This window comes from Falco peregrinus, chromosome 8, assembly GCF_023634155.1.
Source record: "Falco peregrinus isolate bFalPer1 chromosome 8, bFalPer1.pri, whole genome shotgun sequence".
Classification (NCBI taxonomy): domain Eukaryota; kingdom Metazoa; phylum Chordata; class Aves; order Falconiformes; family Falconidae; genus Falco; species Falco peregrinus.
The window spans coordinates 63,551,955-63,573,881 of record NC_073728.1 but is presented as its reverse complement, the minus strand read 5'-3'; the positions used below and the strand labels follow the sequence as shown (position 1 = coordinate 63,573,881).

The window sequence follows — 21,927 nt, the reverse complement described above, 5'->3', positions numbered from 1 at the left end:
TCACCGTCCTTGGAGGTGTTTAAGAAACACGTCGGTGCGGTGCTTGGGGCCGTGGGTTAGTGGCGGGCTTGGCAGTGCTGGGTCAGTGGCTGGACTGATCTCAAAGGTCTTTCCCAACCTCAGTGACTCTGTGACTCTGACCACCGCCACTGGTAGGCAGTGCGACAGTCCCTGCACTGTCACCCCTGTGGGGCCTCTGGCACCTGTCTCCATGCACAGTCTGTCAGTGCCGGCTACTGGCCAGACCCCAGGAGATGCCTTTGCAACTACTGGTAATTCCCACCCCGGACACAGGGTCCTGCTGAGCTCTGTGCTCTTAGTTTTTTACTGTAAAAAAGCCAGGACATACTCTTACTGCCATTTTTGGTTGCAGAGTCTTCACCATTTGTGAGCATATCCTTCTTTTCAACCACAACTGGAAAAAACTCTGGGGTGGCTCCTGCTCCCTCAAGGTCTCCTTAACTGCAAGCCCACAGACTGTTTCCATTTCTCTTGGTACCTTCTTGGAAAAGTGCAGTGCATTTGTAACACCCTCCCGCAGACAGAGCCAACCAGTAGTTCATAAAATAGCAACTACTACGCAATTATTTACATAAAAGAAAACACTTGCACAGCACAGGCAATTTTGCTTTGGACAAAGACAGTGATGAAACCCAACATTCAAATGCAATGCAGACCTGCATGGAAAGAATCTGCCCACTAGCCCAAGCGCTGAGAAAAATATTAGTCACTAAAGCAATTTGAAGAATTCAGATGCTGAGATATCTGCTGGTACCATCCATGGCTTTTAGCATGCCGGTACGGCACTGAGGGTGTTCCCAATGGCATGGAGGGGAGCTGGGGCACTCGGGGGACAGCTTGTCTGCGACGTGTCAAAATACAGCGAGCCCCATTCAGCTTTCCAGAAAAGTCAAAGTTTGCTGGTTCAAGTTGTGCAGTCATTTCATATGCAGTTATTAAAAAGAGTATTTCCTTGAAAAGATTGTTCTTGGTGTCGGGGTGTTTCTGGAAGTCAGTGTGCTTCCTACAGCCTTGGTTTCTGCATGAATTTTGTTGTGTTCCCATTTCTAATGGAAATTGAAAATACATTTCTGCCGATAACCCAACCGCAGCCTCTTCAGTATTTCGACTGGGGAACGTTTGCGTCTCAACCTTCACCTAGGTGGAATGTAAGGTCTAAAACTCTAAAAAACCAGCTTCTGCCTCAATATCATCACTGTCCTACTTGATAGATCTTTCCCTGATTTTTAAATTCATAGTAGGAAACTGGGAAGAAAAAAAAAAAAGCTGCCCATTCTGCTCTGAGTGACACTACTTCCATGTGGGGTAAGTGACTGGAGGTAAGTGATATTTGTGTACTTAGGTGGCATCTGGTTTTATTGGGCGGTGCACTGAGCTGCGCACTTGATAACTTGCATCACCGTATGAATCACACGATCATCTGACCTCCATCTAGCTGCTGTTCTGCTTTTATTTGCTCTGCTCCCTACAAGTTACAGTAAAGGAAATTCTTCCTGTGTTTCATACACAACGCTTCCTTTCATTCAAGGAAGACTGTGAGCGGTTGTACTTTTAGCATTTAAAAATCCAACCGGTTCAATCATCCACTTGAAAAGCACAGGATGGAGTAACGCTTCCCTCTCCCCACACATGTAACTCCCCTGCCCCGGCAGCCCTGCCAGGAGGTGCTGCGGACCCTGGGGTGGGATGGCAGGCTTTGCAGTGAGGGTTCCTCCTCATTTTGTGTGCCGAAAGGAGAAGTGAGCAGGTTTTGCAGGAGCTGTCTGACCCTGCATGCTGGCTCTTGCAGGTGCTGTACCTTCAGCTCCCACGCTGCGCCTGGCGAGGCCGTTCCTTTTGGGTCTGTGTCCCTCCACTGCAGCCGAGGAAGGACGGCTGGCATTCCTGGATGTCTTGGCTTTTTGATGTATGAAGGGAAAAGAGAGTCTGGTGGTCTCTCAGCACAAGCACCTCAGCTGTCCACTGCAGGAGAGCTTCTGGGCTGTGAGAAGAGGCCACCCCGGGCTCTGGGACCGATATCCCCTGCCATCACTTCTACCATGATACAGAATTGCTGTGGGATGTTACCAAGGCCAGGGCCTCTGGAAGGAGGGGAGGAAGGGAGGAAAACCACACCAAGTGGAAGAAGAGTCATCTGCAGCTCTTTTTAAAGTTAAAAATAGGCAGGATTTTGTCTGCAGGAGACAGTTTGTTCTGTTATGCTGCTGACATCATGTGAGCATGCCATACGCTTCTGCATTTGAAGGCTAAAACCAACACGCTGAAAACAGGAACTTTCTGGATATTCTGCATGCCTGAGACTTAATGGTTTCAGCGAGCTCCCACCATCTCATCCATATGGTTGTGCTTGGGTGGGGGAATGAAACATCTCATTAGCTCTGTAAGGTCATTAAAAGCTGGAGAACAGATCATAAGGAATAATAAGGTTGTATGTCATTGTGCGAAGGCAGATGATAAAAGCAACTGCCTCTGACACCGAGCGCTTCAATGCAAGGGGACCCAGTTTAACAGCACAGAGGAGCTGAGTGCTTGCTAACGCACTAATGTCAGTGGGACCTGTTTATACTCTCTTCATCAGAAAAATCAGACCGACAGCATCAATATGCGACTAAAACCAGAGGATGATACAAGGAGTTTTGGCCCACATAACTTTGCAATGAGTTCACCAAGCATTCCTGGCTCCTGGGCCTGAACCGAGTCTCCTCAAGTGTGCAACATTTCTTTGTAATCAAATTACAGTTTATACACACACACAGAAACAGAAGCACAGAGACACGTATCTTCCTACAAACATACAAAATATATGCACACAGTGGAAAGCTGATGTGATGCTGGCTGAATTGTTGCACTGGTCTCAGGGGTGACAGCAATGCTCACGGTTGCAAAGTATCCTGCTGGTGACACCAGCAGCAAGAAAATGGTAAGAACTGCAAGTCTTCCCCAGCCTTGATCTGGATCCAAATGCTGTAATGGTTCTCGTAGGATTCACAAATAAGTAGCATATATTCCATTGCATAGAGCAGAGAAATAGCATGTCAGATGTTTATCCACAATTTCTTAATCTAGTTGATTGCCAGTTAAAAGTCTAGACTGTTGGCCTGTTATTTGGCAGCAGAAAGGTTGTTTATTATTTTTCCACATGCTCACAGAATTACTCCATTTACTTAAAAAAGGGGGAGGACTGAACTCCTATTTACTCTAGTCTTCATCGTATTTAAACTGGCTCCTCTCCGTAGGCATGCCCTGTTCCTTTACTAGCTGAAAATGTTGTCCACTTAGAAATGTCACAGATACACAGAATGGTAATATGGAGTTATGCAAGCCTTTGGCTTTTTGCCTCTGAAAACAGCTACTCAGTAGAAAAATACAAATACCGTTGCATGTTCTCTCTGGGTTACAACAGGTCACAGTCACAAAATCCCCACTGTTTGTGAAATCGTCTTGCAACTTCCAGTTGTACAACTTGAAGCTGACCCCCGAAATTAATGAAAGAGACATTAAATGTTTGCAATAAGATATGTTGAATTGGTTACTGTTGCCAGATTAATGGTGGGGAGTTTCCCATGGCAAGAGTGTTCTTTCTTTTTGTTTTGCTTTTGTTATTTTTCAAAAGTCTTCATCTTATCTGTGCCCAGCCCATTCTTTTACCCACCCTTCTCTTCCTAATGTTTTTTGGCATGAGGTTTCCTGCTACAAATGAAGAAAATCTTTCAGCTAAAGTCTTAACCTGATTATAACAACAAAGAAAATGCAAATGGAGTAGTCACTAGGCTCCAGATTGCCTCCTGTCAGGGCCGGTTCCCGCCCCGCCCCCCCCGCCCCCATCTTTAATTTTTTCAGGCTAGAGCTTGGACATCTGTATACTGTTGCTGGATACCTCCAATATCTAGACAGGTCCATATGCTCTTTCAGCTTTTGCCAACGAAGTGCTGGGGCTGGAATCAAGTATCTGTAGGTTGTGCATAGTAAAAATAAAACAGCAGAAGGCAGACAAACCATTTGATAGAAGAGCCTGTTTCGTACAGAGCTGTTTCATTGCGTTTGGGGCAAGAACTTCTGCCTTTGAGCGAACAGCTGGTTTTATTTTAGATGGTATTTTATAACAATTTTGAATGGTTTTGTCAGTTCTTATTCAGTTTTATCAGACACTTTTGATAACGTTGTACACTATACCATGCCTGGGGCAGATTGGATGCTCTGGTGACTTGGCAGGAGTCCTTTCACTCCTGCTCCCGCTCACTCACATTCACAGAGCTTGGTAATTCTGCAGCAGCGTGGCGGCAGGCGCAGGATGGGCAGCCAGCCATTCCTCACTTCACTGCACTTTTTGAGTCACTCAGCAGCTGGCACGGGAGAGGAATGCCCCTCTTGATACGTGTCTCTTCGCATTTGGACATGGACGGGAGATGAGGTAGACAAGAACATGCGTGAAAGTGTCATGAGACAGCCAGTGCTATTTCAACATAAATAGCTTTCACTGTCCTCACTGGCAACTTTCGGACTCTGTATCAATGCATGTCTTTGTTTTCATAGAAACTTTAGTAAATGAATAGCCAATAACTTAATTAACTGTTTGCTCCTAATTTGGGAACTAGGACTCCAGAAGTGATCTGGTGCACGACTGGCAGGGAATTACCTGACATGACGGCCATGGTGTGATGTTCCTAACCCTAACCCATGCATCTCAACCATGAAATATTTGCTATTTCCGAATTATCACCTGTCCTCCACAAAGCCTTTCCAAAAGACATCCCATAAAGTGCCCTCAGTCGAGAGATGTCCCCTTTCAGCTGGGAGCTAAGATGTAGGAAATTGTTAATCTCCCCAGCCACAGCTACGGCTCAGTTTGCTCCAGGGAGCAGCTGGGGCTTGTCATCCCCCTCTCTTTGCATGTTAATACAATCTTAAAACCTTTCAATCTTAAGGCTCACTGTATTCACAGTACATTCACACCAGCACTCAGCACATTAGAGACCCTCAAAGATGTGTGACAGGGAACGTGAAAAGCAAGGGAAATTGCCACCGAAGGTAAAGCATTGTATCCCTGCATTTAGAAGTCGTTAGGCTTCATTTGTTTCAGTCTTGCTGATTAAGGCTGAAAAATAAGGGGTTTACTGTCGTGATGAGCTCCGTCATTGCTTAGGTGTACATGGCTTTCTAGTTTTACCCTTCAGGAAAAGTCTGTACGTGGAAGGAAAGCCATGCTAGTCTTGAGTTAAAGAGAACAAAGATGAGTATTTAGTCTTAAAAAAATTGTAATACAGCAGAAACACAAAGATCTCACAGTTCTCATGCTTCATTTTGACATTTTACCACTATCTTTTGCATTGAAGCTTTAGGAATATCCACAGTGGGGAACTTTGCCTTAGATGGAGTAAAATTAGTGGTACAATACAAAATGACCATTTCATTCTTTCTATTGATATTGCAGAAATAATTTGGTATTTCATATTTTCTGGGACATAATTTCAGAAATTGAAATTCTAGGTTGCAAAATGCTGCTTTAGACAGGACATCAATGTTCTCATCTGGGTACCTGTTCAGTGTTGGGCCATCTGCAAAAATGTAACTTTCCTGCAAAAGGTGCACTTGCACAAAATCATTAACTATCCCTTTGCCTCCCCACTTTCATGCACTTTTACTGAATGTGTTCTATTTGGGAAGTTAATCATCAGAATAAGCATATATGGTAAAACAATCTGAAGAGATTCTTCCCAATGGGGGATCCCAGAACATTTTATTTTCCTCTGTTCAGGCAGAGAATTAGTTTGTATGTCCTCCTTGCGGTATGTTAATTACATACTTACTAGTAGTCATTGCCAATGATTTAAATAAATCTCTGAAGGGGAATTTTTTCCAAAGCTAAGAAATCAAAACCAATAGCCCAATAGCCGTATTGGAGGATGAGAAGAAGGAAATTGCCAGGCTGTAATAAAACTCATGGGAATGAGAAATATATAGAATACATCAAAATACAAGTAAAAAATATTTCAGTGTCTGATGATCATGTATCTTTCCCACTGGGAGAGGTGAGGAAGTTGAGTTTTACCCTGAAGAATCTGGGATGTGCACATGGTCGTGAAAGGCATGAGATGGAAAGACATCTTTGGGAGTGTCAGTGAACCAGAACAATTGAGGGAACATACCAGGAGGAGATGTTCTTTGCATTTTAGCTGATCTTCTCAAATTCATAGATGTTTGAAGCAGAAACGTTTAATCTCCTGAGACTGCAACTCATCTGTATAAATAGCAAGACACCTTCAATTCTTATATGCAAGACTACAGATACTGTTCTTTTCCAATAAATAAAAACCTATGTGATAACTAATGATGCTTTATTCGGGCAGAGTGACACAATCCAGACAAAAGGGAAGCAAATTTTCCCCTCTGCACAGACAATAGGCATCCTGCTTGGCCACCTCCTTTAATCCCAGCCCTGAAATTACTCACTTGTGAAAGCTTCTTAATTGTGTTTAACTACATAGGCTTTACCATGTGGAGACATAGGCTGTAACACCAGTAAGCAGTTAGGATCATGACACTCGTTTCCATTGTTCTCCAGATATTTGGGAAAATAAACCTGACAACTAAAATAGCCCCTGGAATAATTGCAGCTATTAGAGCCATTACCTACCCAAATTCAGGCATTTTTGGAGTGAGGAAAGTCTTGTTTCACGGGTCAGTTGAGCCAAGCAATTAAATTGGAATGGCAGCTTTGGCTCCTGTCGAGTACCTCTGTCTACCTTACTGCTCGATCCATGTCTGTTGGCCGATGTACAATGAATATGACAATCTGTGTGCAAAAGAAAAAGGAATACTTAGGTTACTGATTTTATTTTCATGTTGAATGCCCACTTTGTTATTTTGATTGCAGGAATGCTGAACAGCTAGAATAGGTGGTAGAATGAGTTACCTCCTAAAAACTGAGATCAGGATGTAAATCATTACAGATCCTTGAGATCTGGCATGCATAGATTTCAGTTATGCTTTTTATTCTAGTCTGCCATCAAGTTCTTCTTTCCCCAGCCACCTGCACTTGGGGAGTACTGACTAGTCTTTTATACGATCTTTAACTATAAACTGAGCTGATAAAGAAAAATTACTTGATTTGCTATTACATCGTTGGTTAAAAAAAAGAAAGAAAAGAACTTGAAGGAAAAAATAAGAAAAAAAGAATCTCTTAATAAAGGATTCATGCTTCAGTTCTTTTCTACTTGCTTCTCCTCAGTTACTCAGGAGAACTTTTTATCTCCAGCTTTTCAATTTGAGTTCCTGGCAGGGAATCTCAGAAGATTCCCACACTACTGGAAATAATATTTTATGTACTCAAGTTGAAAAAGGATAACATGTTCTGCCAAATAACAGTACAAACTTCTGACCTTTGGAACAATAATAGACGTGGTATTTGGAAACGTTCATTTTACCACAGCAGTTCAAAATGAAGTAAACAAACAAAAAAACCAAAAAATATTAGTGTCAATAGATTTTATGGGACTGAAAATGCGTTGTTACCTGATTGTTGTTTTTGAGAGCATATTATATTGTCTCTCTAGCAGTTGTAGTGTAATGACTTTATTCTGTTAGGAACAGTTGCTTTTAAGATCCGGGCTAGGCTCAGCCCCAAAATTCTGCAGTTGAGGAAATGTCAAATTTCCTCAGATTTTTCTTTGAAAGAAACACTAGAAATATTATAAAACAACTTAATAGAAATATTGTAAAACAATTGGAAGGGCCAATAGAGTCCTTCAGTACTACAAAGACAATTGTGCCATAAAGGGCAAGCGGTAAAGAGAATGGGAAGGAATAGCTGGAGAAAGGGAAGAAACAAAACCACTCTTGTTTACTAGGAAGGAAAGGACAAACACAAGTTGTGTATCTGCCTAGCTTTGATCTCATGAATTTATAAAATGGAACTTGGTGTAAGGAAGGAAGTCTTCAGGGGCATGTTTGATAGAGGGCTGCTTCCTGGTGTCCCCGAGGGGCCACGGACACTGGAAACACACGTCTGGGGAGGAGTCGGGAACTAGGCCAGGTCCACTTTGTAAAAACGCCGCAAGACTCCGTGCAACTGTGTTTTATTGCAGGCCGAGGTCCAGCTTCGGTAGGCCGGGCATGCTGGGCACTGCAAGGCCTGGTGGGCAAAGCGGGGATGGGGTCACACGCCTGGGGACGCTGCACCCCACAGCCCCGGGTCTGAAGTCTGGGACTTTTAGAAGCTCAAGAGTTGAGAAGGTAAAAATATTCTGTGAACTGTAACTGTGAGGAACAGGCGGGAACGCCCGCGCGGCCCTGGGGTAATGGTGAAGGACGTCCTGATGGTTGGTGTCATGGCAAGGAAGTTCTCGCTGCCTGTGGAAACTCTTAATGGAAGAAGTAAATCCCATTTGACGTCAAAATGCAATTAATGCAGAAAATCAGTTACGCCCGGGTGTAAAGGTGCGGCAGAAGGTGTTTTTACGAGACGCTCGGCAGGTGCCCCAGAACGGCAGCCTGTCAGGGGGAAGAGGGCACGTAGCACCCTGCCGGGCCGCGCTGCCGCCACCCGGGGCATCCCGCTGCCTGGGCCGCCGGGCCCGGGACCCCACGGCCCGGCCCCCACCGCCCGCCAGGCCGCGGCCCCGCGCCGCCCCAGCGCGCATGCGCGCACCGCCCCAACCCTCGCGAGCCTTCCCTCCGCGCCGCTCCTTCGCCCCGCCCCCTCCCCACCCCACGGCAAACGGGGGCGGAGCTCCACAGCCCCGCCCCTCAGCCCCGCCCCGCCCCTCTTGCTGATTCTCTGGGTTGAAGTGCCCGCGCTCGCACTTTTCTGCTTGGGGGGTGATGTGCGCTGGGTGAGCGGGGCAGGGGGTCGGGCCGGCGACGGTGGCTGCAGGCGGCCTGAGGGGAGGAGCGGGCCGAGTTTCGGGCGCGCGCCGAGCCGAAGGAGCCTTTGGCGCCGCGTCGCAAAACTCCTCGCCCGCCCGCGTCGCTTTGTGCGGTCGCGGCGGGCGGAGCCGCTTGGCGTAGGGGGCCGAGCGCACGGGGAGCGGGCGGGCGGGCGCAGAGTCCCGCTCCGGCCGGTAACTTCCCGCAGCCCGCGCGGACTCGTCTCCTGCCGGCGGGGCCGCGCTGCCGCCTGGGCCCGCGCGATGGGGAGCGGCGCCGGCCGCCGGGGGAACGCGGCGGCGGGAGCCGGCGCCACCCGCCCCGCGTCCCGCTGCTGAGCCGGCAGCCGGAGGCGCCCCGAGCGCCGCGGAGGAGCCGCCCGCCTGGTGAGCAGCCAGCCCGGCAGCGGGCACCGCGCCCGCCCCGGGGCCTGCCCTCTCCGCCGGCCCCGGCTCCCCCGCGCTCTCCCGCCTCGGCCTTTCCCTCCCCGCCCGGGCCCGCCGCAGCCCGTGAAGCGGCGCGGCCTCGGCCGGGCCCCCGGCGCGGGGAAAGTTTCGGGGCGCGTCCCCGCCCCGCCACGGGGCAGCGGCGAGAGGGGCCCCCGTGGCGGCGGGGCCGGGCGGCAGGATCGGCTGGGCTGGGCTCGGCTCGGCTCACCGCCCGGTGTTTGTCCGCACTCCCGGCGCGCCTGGAGGCATCGCCCCCGCCTGCTGTTCCCGAGGACCTGCGGACCCGGAGGAGCAGAGCAGTAGAATGAGCGCTCCTGTGGAACCCAAGATCAAACAGGCTTTGCGGAAGAAACCATCAGAGAGGACCCCGGAGGTAAGGGGGCTGCAGCGCCTTCCCCGCCGGGTCTCCTGACTTATATTTTTCGTTATTTTTGCTTTGCGCCGGTCCGTGTCCCGCAGGCTCCCTGCGGGGTGCGCCGTGCCTGCGCCCTGCACACGGCCGAGCCGGCGCCGCAAACTTCTGCCTCGAGTTGGGTTATTTGCTTATTTCTGCTTATTTCCGCTTTCCGAAGCTGGACCTCTCGGGACCGACAGCGTTTCAAACTTGCAGTACCGCGCCCGGTAGGGCATACCGCGCCTTACGAACTACTTCGGGCAAGCTGTAGGAAGAAGCAGAGGTAGATCACTGAAAAGTAAAATCAGGCATATTTCAGTGATGCAAAACTTCTGGGAAAAGCTAGCGAGCTGAAGGGCTTTACTTACCTGTGCAGTGATGCAGATTTAAACAAAACCAAACTTAATTATGCTTCACAGACTTCATAAAGAGATGTTTCCCCAGTGAGTGGGAGTGTAGAAATGTGCGAGGCTGGTTAGTTACAATAAAACACATTTTCAATTAACTGCCTTCTCTGTCCCTTCCCCACAAGCTAGTCTGTAATCAGCCGTGTATTTTTGGGAATGGTAATGCCACAGAGCGTTCATTTAATAATGAAATATGTTTGATAGTATTTATGTTTCGCTGAAAGGCCGATTGGAGTTTGTCTGCATAGTTACCCTAGCTTTTTTTTATTTGTTTCCCTTACTGTGATTTTTTTTTTTTTTTTTTTTCCAAAACATGCTCAAGAATTAGTGGTATGAAATGATACGCTCTTTTGAGTTTGTCCCTTTTGAGACCGGGAAACATCTGTTCTCCCTTGATACTTCATGAAGAGCAGCATGTCCTGCCTGGTCTTCCTTTTAAGTGAATTATCTAAAGAGTACTCGGGGAGATCTGACGCAGAGGCTGCTTCGGAGTATGTCCTAGCAGGATAGAGACCCCAGTTCCCCTCCAAAGCACTCTTGAAAGTGCGTAAAATGCCCAGTGTTTTCAGGTCCAATGTTTACTTTGCCTTGGGATATCGGATACATTCCTCCTTGTGTTTCTGCTCGCTAAATTAATGATGAAGCAGTCTCTATTTCTTATTTTTATCACTCCCCTCTTGCTTCAGACCTTTCTTTCCTTCCGTTCAGCTGTAGTCTTCGGTTAGCAAAATGCCTTTCCAGTGTGGTTTGCAGTGTTGGGCAACTGGGTTCATCACAGCAGTGTCATTCAGGAGCTAGCATACCACGCTGGCTTGTCACGGGTTTGACTTTGGGCAACAGGTAATGTGGCCTGGCCCGAAACATCTGCCCACTGCTGCTTCTTGCTAAACTGATATCTCACGGCTATGTAGGGCTTTTTAGTTTGTTTGGTGTGTTTTTTTTTTTTTTTTTTTATTAAGCCATCCCCAGTTTTCCCCCCAGCAGTTATCATGGAATTCTTTAGGATTGTCACATTATTTTGGCCAAAATTGCCTTAAAATAGATATTTTGATTAACCTTGTAATGCTAAACTGTCAGATATTGTTGTGCCCAGCTGCAGTGGACCATGCTTGTGGGGGCAGGTGTAGATCTATTTAGATTCCCATTGAGACTGATGGTGGGGTTGTGTGCAGGTTTGAATTTGCCAAGGTATCTCAACTGTGGAAAAGAACACATCTAACCTTTGCCAGTCTAACTAATAGCACCTCTAAAATGATTTTAAAAGGCCATCCCTTGTTAATCTGGTCCTTTTTTTGGCAAGCATTTAGAGACACTGCACAGTGAGACTACTTGTGATTAAAGTTAAACATGTACTTAAAACTTGGCAGGATTGGGTCCTCTGTTCTTGTTGCCTGTTGCTGAGTGGATAATTACAGCCAAATCACTTTTGTTTTCTTTGGGTGCTTTTGTTTATGTACATTTAGAAACTGACCTGATTTCAAGCAAAGCACTTCCCTGTTTCAACAGCATGGTGTGTAAGGGGTCCCCTTGCTGGGATCTGTACTACCTGTTCAGACACAAAGCAAAAAAATTGATTCTCCCTGCCATGGCTGCGCTCTGCTGAATTTCCCAAGCATGTGCTCTGAGATGTGATGACAGATGGATATAGGGTGATAAGGCAACCAGAGGAAACAATTGCAGTGTAAATTATTTTTTTGTTTGTTTATCGCACCAAGTGTCCTGCTTTGTCAACTTTCTTCTATCTGCTGTAGGCCGCAAGACTTGTTTCGGCTTCCCTGACCTCTGCTTAGCACAGCCATCGGGGTCAGACCCGTTTCAGGTGTCCCTGTGCAGGGTGTACGAGCTGGTGACTCCTATCTTGAAGGATCCAGTTTGTGCACAGACAAAAAGTGTGGATTCATTTCTGCCCTCCTACTCTCCTGGAAAGGTGTCATCAGCTCCTCCCACACCAAATGAGCTGCATGGGGCTGCTCATGCCCTTGGACTGCATTTTTATACAGGAAAACCCCTGAAATTCCCCAAACTCTGATTTTAAGATAAGCCGAAGCTGCTTGACCACATGAATTTCGCTCCCTTTCAGTCCATTTCTGCGCCCCTCTCTGATCTGCAGTTTATATGAGCAGTTTACCTGGGTACTACAAATTACAGGGTTGGGGCTGCGCTGATTAGCAGTGTGGTCTGGTGCTTCATAACTATCATCTGTACAGCCGTCACTGGAAAAATACAGATAAATAATCCATACGTCAGATTTTGCTTATGGGTGCTACAATTATCCGTGTGATTCTGATTTTTAGGACTTTTTCGTTTTACTTTGTAAGATCTAAGGAACTAAGAACGGAGATATTAAAATAATGCCCTAAAATAAGTAAATTATAGAACTATCTTGATAGCTTGCTCAAGTAAAAATTTTAAATCTTGATGCTACAAATATTTTTGTTTGGAAAAATCTCTGTTAGGGCAAGTTTTCAGTGTTGTGGTAACATTCCAATGTTTGCTAATTGTTGAGTGTATAAAGTTATGCATATTAGACATGTACACACTTGATTTTTTTTGGTTGTTGTTGCTCAGATACTTCCTGTGCTATAATCTTTAATTTATTTGGTGGAGGGAATTATTTTGATGAACTCCTAGAGATTGTAGCTAACTTCTAATGATGTGTACATTTTCACGTAATATTGTTCTGTTTATTCTGTTACTCCATTTAGAAACTTTCTTTAGTACTACCAAAGCCTGGGAAATATTTGAATTTTTTTTTCTTTTCTTTCTTCCCTCTGCCCTGGTGCATCATAAAAATATACAGGTATGTGATGCAAGCTTACCTTTCTTGTCTGCTTGTGGACAGATTGCCACTCCAGGAGTAAAACTTACGTCCTGCTTGAGTAAAGCTTATGACTAGTTGGTTACATAGGTTGACTATGACTGTGTGCTGACACTGTATGGGAATCTGCCTGTCTCTCCGGTTCAGTCTGAAAGTGCAGAATTTGCAAGGGTTTTCTCAGATGTTCTTTTTGATGACACATTATCCTAAAAAAATCATCTCTTCAGCGCGCACTGTCTTGTCAGATAGAGGAAACCTTTGTAGTAATCGGACACAATCACTTTTTTAAAAAAAGCAAAGAGTGTAATACTTTATATTTGAACTATAGGATTTCATACACTTGTTAAATATTTTACTATCTGGATTTTTCTTCCAGGGTTGTGCTGATGTCTGTGTGGTGTTAAATGTGCGAGTATTTACACACACAGATCCTCTGGTTCTAACAGGTTGGGAATGTGGGATTCGCATTCCTCCGTGCGGTGTTCTAGCTTTGTGGTGCACATCAGGGTGCCTGTTTCTTGTGTCACAGGTTGGGGACATTAGTGATTTGGGAATATTTTAATAGAAGGAAATCATTTGTTCAAAGCAGTAGGAGGGAAAGACTAATGTTTATGCCACTATGGGTGCATGCTGTCACTAAAGGTTTAATTTTTTGAGGCCCGGAATTCCTTATCAGATCCATACAAAGGCAGTGATGTTAGTCCTTTGGGGAGTGGTTTAATGCCAACCTACAGATAAGGTCTCAGTGACTGATCAGGCAAAGTACCAAATGATTATGTTCCTTTTTTTTCCTTTTTCCTTTTTTTAATTCTCCTGTGAGCATGCTCTTTTCCATTTTTGATGGGTCTTCTTTCCCACATAGTCTCCTTTTAGTTCTTCATGACTTTATTCTAGATAGTATTTCCTTTCAGTGGTTCAGAAGGCTTTGCTTGCGTTGGACTTAAAGAGTTGGAGTTTATTTTTATACTTCAAGCTCTTGTATTTTCCTAACTTTGTCTTGTTTCAGTAATTCTCAATTAAAGTTAATTCAGCCTCATTTGGCAATATTAACTCCTCCTTCTCTTCCTGTTCCCTTTTTATTAATGCAGTGGAAAGAGGAAAAAACCCAGTTTGCACAATTGTGTCATAACAGTGTCTGCTGTTTTGAGCGTGTATGTGATGCTTCTCAATATCTTATATATAGAGAAATAGATCTGCATGAATCTAAATCATGCACAAGTAGTACATTGATGGGCATTATAAAATGGCTGTAATAAATAAAATAAATTATTGCTGACAGCATAACAAAGGCACTCTTGTACTGTAGCACAGCTGAGCCAAACAGAGGAGAACATCTGCTTCTTGTTTCCAGAAATAACTGGTATTTTGAAGTGGGTTTTTTCATCCTTTTAATTATTTTCTGTAAACTCAGTAGGTGAAACAGGGGATTAACCTTTGTTAAAATCCATTGTTTCTGTAGTTTGCAGTGAGCTTTTAGGAGTGTTAATCTAACAACGGGGTTGTTTTTGGATAGCCATGTAATGTCATCGGGATTGTAGAATCACTACAAAAATCCTTATGCTTGCATTTACCTTAAAGCTGAAAAGAAATTTGTATTAAATGAAGTTGCAGATGCTGGGGTGTATTTACTAAAAATTCCTTACTGTTAGTATGTGGGCCTCCTAAACAGGGAAAGAGAAGTGATGGAAACCTGACTCCTGTCATAATTTTCTACTACCTAACCTCTGTCTTACATTTCCGTTTTCCATTTTTTTTTTTGTCATCTGTTCCTTCATAGCTGATGCTTTCTAAGACTTTGTCATGTGAGTAGCAGTTCTGGAGCTCAGACTCTGAGGACAACCAGCAGTACCTGGTGTTAAATACTTGGGCTTGTTCTTAGCTCTCTGCTTTGGTGTCTGCCAGAGGGCCCCCCCAGACTGTCTCATCGAAGGTGAACTGACTGGTGCAGTGTAACTTTCTTCCCTTCCCTTGCAGAGACTTGGTTCCCTCTTTGCATGTGACTGTGCTTGGAAGTTGGAAAAGACCTTTAAAGTTGATGTATTGGTTATCCCTGGTGATAACCAGAGTCATTGCAAACACGTACTGACATGCCTGCAGTTTACTACTAATAAATTCCTGGCTGGGTTGTTCTGTACCTTATGCAGATTGCCTTTCTGTACTCATATGACAACAATTATTATTTACAGTTACAAGAACATAAAACCTTGTAATGTAATTACGAATACATTATAAGCAGTCTTGTGAAGGTGACAATTGCAGTCGTGTTTTCGTTCTGTATGATTGAAAAATTCAAAGCAAAACAATCCTCTATTTTATTAGTAAAAATGTTGAGTGACTGCAGCTTTAGAGGGAGTTGGGAGTGCATGCACTCCGGTCCTGCACGCGGCTTCGTCGACACCATGTGCTGTTGGCATCTTTCAAAGACTAGAAATTACTGGATTAGTCTCTTTAAATAAAATGTGTTGTAAAACCTCTTTTCTTTTTATAGCCATCTAGTAAAATTAAAGTTCAGAACAGTGGTACCTGAGGAGTGGCATGGATATCATATTGGTGGCTGACAGCTCTCAAGATTGTCTTATTCACAAGCAGAACATAAGTTTCCTTGTTAATGAAGCAGGTCCTGAAATTTTTACTTTTAATGAAACGGTAGTAAACCTTCTCTTTTTCCTTCTGTGCTTCCCTGCCACATAGCTTTCGGTTGAAGGTAAAACAAAAACACTTCATTCCTTCCCCCCCCCAAGCTGCTCATCAAATTAATGTATTTAAGCTCACGATAAATACAGCGTTGACAATCCTGGAGGATTGTCTGACAAGCCTCAGAGCTTTGGGAGAGCTGCGTCTCTTCAGCTGCCAGCTTGATGAGTTAGGAAATTTTTAGTGCTTACATTTTTCTCTATTTTGTCTTGTAAGAATGCTTTGGGTTGGTAGTTGTCTCTTATTATTTTTAATAATTAAGATATATTATTATATCTTAATACAGTGTAGTCTGGTAAGTCTCCATCTCAGTTAGACCAGTGGTTTTCCTGTAATAAAAAAAGCCAAGCATGCAAACTCAGGTGCTACCTCATTTTACTTCTTGGTAATTAATTTTCATAAACTTTGTGTTTGCACCTTGTTTTCCAAGATCATCAAGAATGATGTTTTTTGATTGACACGTCTCAATCTTTTATTCCAAAAATGCAAACAGATACCAATCAATGCATGTTTGCTGGTAGTCAGTCAGTCGTATAAACATCTCTGGGAAACCAGCACAGCTAAAATGCGGTGTCCCCCTCGTCATGACTGGGCAAGGTTAGATTTCTCTTCTGGGTAGTTAAAACTAACCTCCTTTTTGCATTATTAATCTGTGGCCAATTGTAGGGGCAACTTAGAATGTGCCAAGCCTTAGTTAAAATCGGTGATATTTGGTTATTTTACTACAGTTGTTTTCATTGCCGTGTGGCCACAGCTCCACGCCTGCGATGTACAGTTGGTTTGTCTGTTTCTTGGCCAGAAGTATTCAACAACCTGGCATATGTTTCAGTACCCAAATAATTCAGATTATCACTAGTTGGAACCTTAAGTACAACACACTTTCTGAAGCTGAAATCAGCTCTAAATTAGTTGCACTTAAAAAATAAAATCCATCTGTTGTTTCAAATGAACCAAAATACAATATTGGAACATTTACCAGTTTTTAACCAAACGTTAATATATGTAAATATTCAGCTATAAGGGCTTCAGTGTCTGTCTTAGGAAGGTTTTTTGTTTGTTTTTGACCAGTTTTTTTGAGCTTTTTTGTTGTGCTTTCAGCAGCAAGACAATGTGTTGCTAGTATTAGGCATTTGATTATTTATGTCTCTGAGACACAAATAACTTTATGTTGAGCCTTAGACAAGGTACCATGTTCACAGAGGAGGGCTTCTGGTTCTGCAGCTGTTGTCTGTCTGGAATACCTGCAAGGAAACTTTGCTAGTGGTTCACAGGAATAAATATTTTTTTCCAGCTTTCTTAACAGTTAAGGCCTGTGGACTTCAGTCAAATATATTCATGGTTCCAAGCAAATAAATCAGGTTTCAGGGCACTGTTCTAGCTTCAAGTACATATACTGGCTTTATTGAAGTGTCATTGACGAATAGTTTTTTCTTAAGTTTAGAGTCTGTCTAACAAAGTTTCCTTGTTCAGGAAATTTAATATTAAACAAGCAGAGAAAACAGCATGAATGCTGCTGGGTGAGTGAGTTTTGTTTTTTTTTTAGTCTCTGTCTGTATTAACCTGTATTGTGGGAAGGGATGTCAAAGGCTGTCCTGGAAAGGAAAACAAGGGCAGGAGTGAAAGGAGTAAAAGAAACTGGTGGAAAGAAGGAAACCTTGTCATACTCAAGGTGCCCTGAAGTAGGTGTTGGAATTCTCCTGATTAATTATTTTTGAAAGAGCGTTAGAAACCAAAGCTTAGAAAAAGTCAAAGCCAAACCCACGCGAAAAACCTGCCACAAAAGCATTTTCGTCACCTCTCAGTTTGTGTGAAATGCCAAAGAAAGTAAACTTGTAATAGAAACTCAGAAAAATTAAATTATATTGAGTGCTTGTTGTTTGTCGCTTAACCTAGTGTTAATAACCTGGGATCACAACAGTTCTTCCATCTATAGCTGTGGCTTTATGGTTGCTGATCTGCCTGGCAGCTGAGGTCCAATCAAGGCTTTTTCATGGGGTAAGTAAGTAGCTGGTGCTTACGTCGGTACGGTGCAAAGCAGTCGGCATCACTCCTGGAAATGTCCCAGTGGTTGGCTCGGTGGGATGTGTTAAAAACTGGTTATGGTCACACTGGTTTCTAAAGCATCTCCCTTTTAATACAGGTGTGTGAAGAGTCATGGGGGCTGCTTTGCTGCTGCCTTCCCTGGTGTGGACAGAGCCTGGGGTTTTTGTTTGCTGTGGCCACTGGGACGTCCTTCTTTAACCCAAACATCTCGGTACCTGCTGGTACGAATCGTGGCAGACTTTAACCTCTACCTGTGCTGATACTGTTCTGTGGAGGACCTTACCTCTTTAGGCTTGTAAGAGCAGAAGGGTCCAGATGTTGCTTCTGTGACAAGTGATGCTTTTTGGTTTTGTGTATTGGAAGGTTTATTCTAAGTTAGCCGCCCTACCCCTTTCCTCCTACCTGCTTCACACAGCTTGGTAGCCAGCCAGAACCGGCCAAGTTCGATGCTTCATTTTCAATTCCCAACTGCTGTTGGGTCATGACTAATGCAGATTCCTTCATTTAGTGTAAAGTCTGCTATACAGAACGTGGATGTATTAAAGAGAAGATCAAATTACAGTGTGCGAATAACTGTGGACAATGGCTCATGCATGTTGGCATTGTTGGCAGCAGGTTCAGGGTTTCTGCTCGGTGAGTCACGAAGTTACACATGACAAGGTGAAAAGCCGTTCCACCACCCTTGTTTGTCTGCTGGATGTAATTTCCCATTCTGATTTGTTAAAATGAAGTGGTGAGTAGGAGTGTGGTTCTGTTATGGGGTACAAGTGACTGGATATCTCCAAGCATGGTCTTAGCCTTTTGAAACGTGTAGCGCTCCTGTCTCAAAGTGCAGGTCCAGCCCACCTGAAGAAGAGAGTGTGCAGTTCGACTGGCAGGTCTGTCTCGGCTAGACCTGAGCCTTGGGGAGCTTGAGGAATGCTGATGCAACTGATGAGCACAGCTGTGTGCTGCCTGGTCTTGTGGCTTTGCGTACTTCTTGTGTCTAAAACTTCGTGGAATTACTGAATCTGAACATGCTAATTAAATGTAATGAACATACGGTATCTCTCTTTTGTGTAGCTACACAAAAAAGTCAGAGGCTATTACCTAATTTTACTTGCTCCTGCTTGTTGGGATTCATTTGAAGGAAGCAGGGCCACAACAAAAGGGGTAACAAAACATTTTGGCTTTGTTATTTGTGTGCCAGTGTTGCTTACTTTCTGTGACTGTTCTGTGTGTGCGTATGTATGGGTGTCTACTGCGCGCCTTATGTACATGACCTTTAGGTACCTTTTATGGAAGATACATATAATTTCCTTTAAAACCTTAAAAAAAACCTTAAAAAAATTATTTTATGTTCTAAGATGCTCTTACACGTGTGAATCTTGTTTGGGAGGAAAAAAGGTGATTGTGTTGCTAGTTCTGCTGCGGATCTTGCTGGTTTAGAGGGTGCTTTTGTGGGGACTCTGCTCCTGGATCTGGGGCCAGAGCTTCCTCTGGCTGGTGATGGCAGGTGATTGTCTTCATTCCCCTTCCCTCTGGAAGAGCTGTCCTTCATCTAAAATAAATGCTCTTGAATATTTTGTGTCATCCTTGAAGGAGTCTAGAGTCTGGTGTGTGGAGGAACAACTTTGTCAGAAATCCCTGTTACCAGGTGTGGTCTGATCTTTTTGTGGCATTTTATTTTGTTTGTAAGCTTCTCATTCCGTTATAGCCCTGATACGGAGAGATACTCTAGCTCTGATTTAGATAACATTGTGCTTGTTGATTCAGTGCTGGCTGGTTGTTGGTTAAAAGAATTTAAGAACCTGGTGTGAGTGTAGGTAGGAATCTGTAATCAAACATCTCCAGCATACGTAAAGCTCCTAGTCTTCCTTTGAAATTATTCTCACAGCACAAAGTCTCCTCCAGGTCTCTCACCTTTCACTCCTCTTTCATTCACCTTGGTTCAGAAAGTACAACCTGGAGGTTAGGTGTTGCAGCCTGATCTCTGACAGGGGCCCGGGTGTGTTTGGAGGAGGGTTTTGTGGCTGATGCTGCTGCCTGTGAGACATGGCATGCAAAAAGCTCTCTCCGCCTCGTGCTGTCAGTCTGTCGCGACAGCAGCCCTCAGGGAGAGCTCCCACACCATGGCTTGCCTCAGCAGGGGGGTTTGGTGGTTGGGGGGGGACCTGCTCTCTTGGGCTGATTATGCTGGTGGCCTCTGCTTTGTGGGCTTTTTTTATCTGCCCTCAGATGCCCTGGTGTGCAGCCCTTCTCTCTGTAGCAGCAAGCTTACAGGGGGCTAGCGGGATGTCCTGAAAGGGGTGCCTGTCCTTCCTGTTCTTATTTATTTTATTTTGTTCCAAGAAGCAGTCAGTCGTTCTTGGTTTTTCTGGCCTGACAATATGGATGTCAACAAGGCTTTTGCATCTGGGCGGTTATTGTGAAACAAACTCGCTGTTTTCAGTGTGTGGTTGTCAGAGCGTGCTGGAAGCTTACACAGATAGTGTTTACAGATCTCTCTCTTTAAAACTGTTGGCCAAAGTAACAGTAACTAAAGAATAGAGATGACGGCAGCTCGCTTTGTGATAATCTTCACAGTAAATGTGGGATTTAGGTCTCAACAGATGTGATTTTGCAGACTAGGTCATACATTATTATTGATTGAATATTATGAGGCCTGGTTCTCTAACCTATGCTAATAGGGTGGCGGTAAATTTAGCCAGTTGGAGGTTGAAAAATGACTCCCGTTTTCTGACCGTTGCTGTCACGGAAGACTGCTAATGCTACGGAACAGCTGTGGGGTATCTTGCGTGTTGGCGAGTGTGCTGCAGTAGTCGTCAGCAAGCAGATAGCGACTGCAGCGTCGTCTTGTTTGGACTCCAGTCTGCTAAGGTCAAGCTGGTAACGGGGTAATCTAGTACCTGTAACTTTCTAGTATCAAGCTGGGTTTGGTTCTTTTCAGAAGGGTATAAGACTTCTCCTTCATACAAACCTTAAACCTTTTTAAAGGAGCAAATGAAGTTAATCAGGGTGGCTGTTTCCCAGTGATCTTCCAGGGAGCGTGTGAGTTCTGTTGCTCTAAGATTGCTTTTCCTATCCTTGCTTCCAATTACTGTTCCTGAAAAACTGGTTTTTCATTTTAATGGCAGCTGTGACAGCTCTGAGAGTGAAACCAGAAATTATGATGGAGTCCTGGAATTCTTTATTGGCACTTACTTCCTTTAGTATATACCTTTCCCCATGCAGTGGGGTCATGCACTTGGTTTCATCTGCAGAGTGGTAATTTAACTAAAAGTTTTCACCCGTGAATGAAAATTTAAATATGTAATGTAATGCTCTTCTAAAACAGTGTTTTCTGTTGTATTATCTGAATTTAAACAGTGAATTTCAAGGACTCCTTAGGTAGTAAGGGTGTGTTTTACAAAACTGTTAATCTGAGCTAAAAGGCAAGCCCAGTGCCTTGTTACTGACCTTTCACTAGAAACTCCTTGGGGATACTAGAATACTGAAGAAGGGCGAGAAAAGGGTGTGGAAGGAGGTGGGAGAGAACTGCAAGTACACTTGGCATTCAGAAAAGTTGCCAAATGGAAGAAAAAATACATTTCTGCTTTTGTTATCCAAAACTGCATAAGGGTGTAGGGCAAGCAGTTGAGACGTGTAGGTGTTAAAATTCCTCATAGAAACAGTATTAACAGTCCCCAAATACTGTACTGAACAAAAGTCACACAAAAAAATGAAGAGATTAAGAAAATCTCTTCGAGTAGTATACCAAAACTTATTTTGTATAAACTTTACAGAGGAGTTTTTCTGTAATGTTTATTTAGACAAAACAGATTCTTGTGTCGCTTTGTGCAGGGAGAGCTGGGTATCTGTTTATAGTGCAACTAAATAGTAAGGAAATAATACTTCGTGTTAACAAACTTGTATGTATGCCATGGGAGGAAGCTGGGCCAGAAGTGCCCAGGTATTGCCCACTTGTTGCCAGGCCCCGCTTCTGAGGAGCGCGGGAAGGAAGCCCAGGATCTCAAAGCGGTTGTGCAAGCACCCCAGCCGTACCGCTGTTCCAGGCGTCGGTGACGTGCTGCTGGTGGCGGCCCCGTGACGTAGCGCTGTCTAATAACCCTTGTACGCAGCTGTGCTTATGCTCCCATCACAAGAGTGTAAGGAGCTGGCGATCTTTAGGTGGAAATGAGCCTCTTAGCATTAAAAGGTGGCTGGTGGTGGACTTGTCAATGGCAAAGAAGCCGCATGCTTCAGAGGACCGTGCAT

At 44.4% G+C, this 21,927-nt stretch overlaps 1 protein-coding gene across 6 annotated transcripts in view; it reads left to right on the top strand.

Moving 5' to 3' along the window:
* The first annotated feature begins 9,521 nt into the window (after positions 1-9,521).
* Positions 9,522-21,927, top strand: part of RAPGEF6 (Rap guanine nucleotide exchange factor 6) — a 132,935-nt gene continuing 120,529 nt past the window's right edge. For 3 of the 6 annotated variants that reach the window (XM_013303514.3, XM_027794386.2, XM_027794387.2), the window contains exon 1: positions 9,522-9,708. In XM_013303514.3, coding sequence (XP_013158968.1) covers positions 9,640-9,708 — 69 coding nt within the window. In that variant the 5' untranslated portion in view covers positions 9,522-9,639. The remainder of the gene's footprint in view (positions 9,709-21,927) is intronic. The other 3 variants (XM_027794390.2, XM_027794389.2, XM_027794385.2) reach the window with 1 other exon arrangement.